General features: G+C 45.3%; 1 protein-coding gene across 1 annotated transcript; it reads left to right on the forward strand.

Annotated features, from left to right (window-relative positions):
• The first annotated feature begins 735 nt into the window (after positions 1–735).
• LOC125185347 (3-ketoacyl-CoA synthase 10-like) lies at positions 736–2901 on the forward strand. The gene is made up of 3 exons (XM_048081871.1): positions 736–1137; positions 1429–2013; positions 2158–2901. The coding sequence occupies exons 1-3, from the start codon at positions 736–738 to the stop codon at positions 2704–2706; spliced, it is 1536 nt and encodes a 511-aa protein (XP_047937828.1). The 3' UTR covers positions 2707–2901.
• The last annotated feature ends 104 nt before the right edge of the window (positions 2902–3005 follow it).

Consider the following 3005-nt stretch of genomic DNA (forward strand, 5'->3'; position numbering starts at 1 on the left):
AGGATTTAAATAATTTTTTTTAAAAAAAAACGAAAATTATCGGGCTCGGGCATCGGCCTGCAATGGGCGCCCGATCTCACGCCCGATGGATCGGACGAGAGATGGGGCGCGACCGAACTCTCGGTCATCCTCGGGCATACCCGAGACTTGCAATGGATGCCCGATCATGCCCGAGCCCGATCTCGGTCGATCGGGCGTAAGATCGGACATTCATTGTGGATGCTCTCACTACCCTTGATCTATAAATATAGGATCTCAGTACTCGAAAAATGAATCCTCAAATTATGTATATTTGAACGTGAATTTTTATTATGCTAAAACTTGAAGAATTGGAGAGATCCGTACTCGATAAATACTGCTATAATATATATATATAGTCCGTGCATCGCACGGGTGGTCAACTAGTTTAGAATAACTCACGAGATTAGTCCAACAATAACCCAAAAGCCATATTTTATTTCCTACTTAAAAAACTTTACAATAATTTTGAATATGGAGTCTTTTAACTCCAACTCCAAAGAATGAGAGTAATTTACATGATAATATTATATATAAAGTGGAGTAATAAGTAAAAGAGAAGAGTAGAGAATTTGAAGCAACAGGATTGAAGAAACACGAAATGCCTAAGTCCTACAAATCCGCTGTTCAAAAGGAAGTCATGCAACAAGGCCTTGTCATTCTGTTACACGCCTTCTTTATTACCCCACGCTTTATGTTATTCACACATTTTTCGTTATGGCAAGAAGCCCACAGGAGGAGTACCTTTCACCTGAGATCGTGAACCGGGGCGTTGAGGGCTCCGGACCCTACGCGGGCTCCCCTAGCTTCTCTGTAAGGGTGCACCGTGGCCTGCCCGATTTCCTCAGCTCCGTCAACCTCAAATACGTGAAGCTCGGGTACGGGTATCTCATCAACCACGGCTTCTATTTCGCGTGGCTCCCGATTCTCCTGCTCCTTTTTGGCACACAAGTGGGCAAGCTAACATGGGATGTTTTCCATTTGGAATGCTACAACCTTGTTAACACACTTGTTTTTATTGGATTTTTGACCTTGTTTCTATATGTATGTCTTGATTTAACTCCTCGTGCCACTTATCTCGTCGATTTCGCATGCTATCTCCCACCAAATGACCTCAAGGTATGTGTTTGAGATCCTCTCAATTTATGACACTAATACTACTACTACCTCCGTCCACCAAAAATAGAAATAGTCGTGTATGACACTAATTTTAATGTACAATTGGTAAAGTAAGAGAGAAATATCGTTAGTGGAATGTGAGGTCCACATTATTAGTAGTATTCAAATGTTTAAAACATTCCATATTTAGAAATTGAGCTAATTTGATGGGCGACCTAAAACGGTAAAAGTGGTTTATTTTTACCATTATGATATATAAGTAAGATCATGCAATGTCATGGTGTTAACCAGATCACAAGAGATGAATACCTAGAACTAGCCAAGAAATCGGGGCAGTTCAACGAGAAAGCGCTCGAATTCCAGCAGCGAGTTCTCAAGACTTCCGGGATAGGCGACGAGACATACCTTCCACGAGTGGTGTTCCGGCCGGGCTACACAAAAGACCTGAGCGTGGGGAGGGAGGAGGCGGCAGCATCCATGTTTGGCGCGGTGGATGAGCTCATCGCCACCACGGGCATCCGCCCCAAAGACATAAGGATTCTAATAGTCAACTGTGGGGTACTCAACACCACCCCGTCCCTCTCAGCCATGGTGATCAACCGCTACAAGCTGAGGCATACCATCCAGAGCTACAACCTAGGTGGCATGGGCTGTGCCGCTGGCATAACCGCAGTGGACCTCGCTGACGACCTCTTGAAAGCCTACCCGGGCTCGTACGCCTTGATAGTCAGCACAGAGGTTGTCAGCTTCACCTGGTATGGCGGGAACGAGCTGGACATGCTGCTCCCCAACTGCTTCTTCCGGATGGGGGCCGCCGCCGTGCTGCTCTCCAACAACCGCCTCGAGCGGTTGCGGTCAAAATATCAACTAAACCATGTAAGTGGTCCACTTTGCCACACAGGCCCAGTCCAAACCAGGGCTCTGATACCACGGGGAGAGTTCTTTTATGGGGCAATTACCAAAATGCCCTTATAATATATTGTTTGCACATTTTCTAATTCTGTTCTTACCTTTGTGCAGGTGGTACGGACGCACAAAGGAATGGACGACCGGAGCTATAGGAGCATACAGCTCAAGGAAGACGCGGGAGGAAAGCAAGGACTGTCAGTGAGCAAAGATGTGGTGGAAGTGGGAGGGCATGCTCTGAAGGCCAACATTACCACACTAGGGCCACTGGTGCTGCCTGTTTCCGAGCAGTTACATTTTTTCAAGTCGCTGGTGTGGAAGAAGAGCAGCTCGTCCAAGCCCTACATCCCCGACTACAAGCTGGCGTTCGAGCACGTGTGCATACTGGCGACGAGCAGGAAAGCGCTGGACGAGATGCAGAAGAACCTGGACCTGACAGACGAGTACATGGAGGCGTCAAGAAAGACGTTGGAGCGGTTTGGCAACACGTCGAGCAGCAGCATCTGGTATGAGCTTGCTTACTTGGAAGCCAAGAGCAAGATCAAGAAAGGGGACAGGGTGTGGCAGCTGGCTCTGGGCTCCGGCTTCAAGTGTAACAGTGCTGTATGGAAAGCTATCAGAACTGTTAAGCATCACAACAGAAACCCATGGAAGGAGAATTGAACTATCAATTTACAAGGCAGCATCATATATCTATCTACTTAGATAAAAACATTCAATAAACTTAATTAATTTCATGGATAGTGGTATGAGTTTACTGCCCACTCTACTTTCTGATTGTAAAACTATTTCATTATTGATGTTAATTTTTCAGTGTAACTTTCTTCTGGAAATTAAATACGGAGTATTGCTAAACAATTCTTTATTGCTAAGAATCTGGTAAATACGAGCTTAATAAATTCCAATGTTTGCTCTTAAATTTCTCGACGGAGTAACTCATCTTGATAAATACGGTCCCTTAT

Source organism: Salvia hispanica, chromosome 4 (assembly GCF_023119035.1).
Source record: "Salvia hispanica cultivar TCC Black 2014 chromosome 4, UniMelb_Shisp_WGS_1.0, whole genome shotgun sequence".
NCBI classification, from domain to species: Eukaryota; Viridiplantae; Streptophyta; class Magnoliopsida; order Lamiales; family Lamiaceae; genus Salvia; species Salvia hispanica.

Coding starts and splice junctions, on each gene's coding strand:
- LOC125185347 (XM_048081871.1), top strand. CDS start 736: ATGGCAAGAAGCCCACAGGAGGAGTACCTTTCACCTGAGATCGTGAAC. Junction 1,138..1,428: donor TCCCACCAAATGACCTCAAG/GTATGTGTTTGA, acceptor GGTGTTAACCAG/ATCACAAGAGATGAATACCT. Junction 2,014..2,157: donor CAAAATATCAACTAAACCAT/GTAAGTGGTCCA, acceptor ACCTTTGTGCAG/GTGGTACGGACGCACAAAGG.